At 43.4% G+C, this 1,415-nt stretch overlaps 1 protein-coding gene across 1 annotated transcript; it reads right to left on the reverse strand.

Annotated features, from left to right (window-relative positions):
- Positions 1–640: 640 nt before the first annotated feature.
- LOC108518110 (60S ribosomal protein L10-like) lies at positions 641–1,137 on the reverse strand. Its single transcript, XM_017856275.1, has one exon. The coding sequence runs from the start codon at positions 1,113–1,115 to the stop codon at positions 702–704; it is 414 nt and encodes a 137-aa protein (XP_017711764.1). The 5' UTR covers positions 1,116–1,137; the 3' UTR covers positions 641–701.
- Positions 1,138–1,415: the final 278 nt, after the last annotated feature.

The following is a 1,415-nucleotide window of genomic DNA, read 5'->3' on the forward strand; positions in this document are numbered from 1 at the left end:
AGAAAAATGTTTGCTGCAGGGGGAAGGGCCCTCATGGAGAACCTCTGCCAGGGCAGTGAGGAAGGGAAATGTGGGGTTGTAGCCCCCAAACAGAGTCCCTACTGGGGCATTGCCTAGTGGAGCTGTGAGAGGAGGGTCCCAGAATGCTAGATCCACTGACAGCTTGCACTGTGCACCTGGAAAAGCCACAGGCACTCAATACCAACCCATGAAAGCAGCCTGGAGGGAGGCTGTACTCTGCAAAGCTAGAGGTGGGGAGCTGCCCAAGACTATAGGAACTCACCTCTTGCATCAGCATGACCTGGATGTGAGACATGGAGTCAAAGGAATTTTAAAATTTGAATGCTGTACTGGATTTTGGACTTACATGGGCCATATAACCCTTTTGTTTTGGCTAGTTTCTCCCATTTGGAAAGCCTGTATTTACCCAATACTGTACCCGCACTGTATCTAGGAAGTTACTAGCTTGCTTTTGATTTTACAGGCTCATAGGCAGAAGGGACTTGCCTTGTCTCAGATGAAACTTTGGACTGTAGACTTTTGGGTTAATGCTGAAATAAGACTTTGGGGGCTGTTGGGAAGGCATGATTGGTTTTATTTTATTTTATTTTATTTTTTTTTATTTTTTTATTTTTTTTTATTTTAGGTGGACAGGAAGTAGAATTTATTGGTATTAAGTGGGGGCAGCATATTGGAAGCCCTCATGAGTGCAGGGCCCGCCATTTGTCCAGAGGACCACGATTGGGGATGTACTTGACTCCACAGCCATCTGGGATGAGCCGCTTTTCAGCCACCATGTCTTCAAATTCATCAGCATTGAACTTGGTGAAGCCCCACTTCTTTGAGATGTGGATCTTCTGGCGGCCAGGAAACTTGAACTTGGCCCCGCGCAGGGCCTCAATCACATGCTCCTTGTTCTGCAACTTGGTGAGGATGGACATGATAACTTGGCCAATGTGAACCCTGGCCACAGTGCCCTGGGGCTTTCCAAAAGCACCTCGCATGCCTGTTTGGAGCCTACATTGGGGTAGTGCAAAGTTAGAAACATGAATGTCCATCGGAAAGGCCTGTCTCCAAGGTCCCTTAGAGCAACCCATACAACAAACAGGCTGCATACACTACCAAGGAAGCTGCTGTTTGCAGACCCAGATATGTTTTTAAACTTCACCATTGATACTGAGTCCCCAAAAAGGAGACATGTAATCAATAATCGACTAATGAATTTCAGCAAATGTAATTTCTTTGAGGCTATTCCATAATCTGACTCTGAAACATTTAGGTACTAATATTTGATTATTTAAAATAATTTTCTTCTTTTTTTAATTTATTAATTGAAGATGCAGATTTTATAGTATTTAAAAACCTCTGGCATGTTATTTTATGTAAAACGTAGACAGTTTCAAATGTTATTAATA

Source organism: Rhinopithecus bieti, unplaced genomic scaffold (assembly GCF_001698545.2).
Source record: "Rhinopithecus bieti isolate Rb0 unplaced genomic scaffold, ASM169854v2 scaffold_44571, whole genome shotgun sequence".
In the NCBI taxonomy this organism is placed as follows: Eukaryota; Metazoa; Chordata; class Mammalia; order Primates; family Cercopithecidae; genus Rhinopithecus; species Rhinopithecus bieti.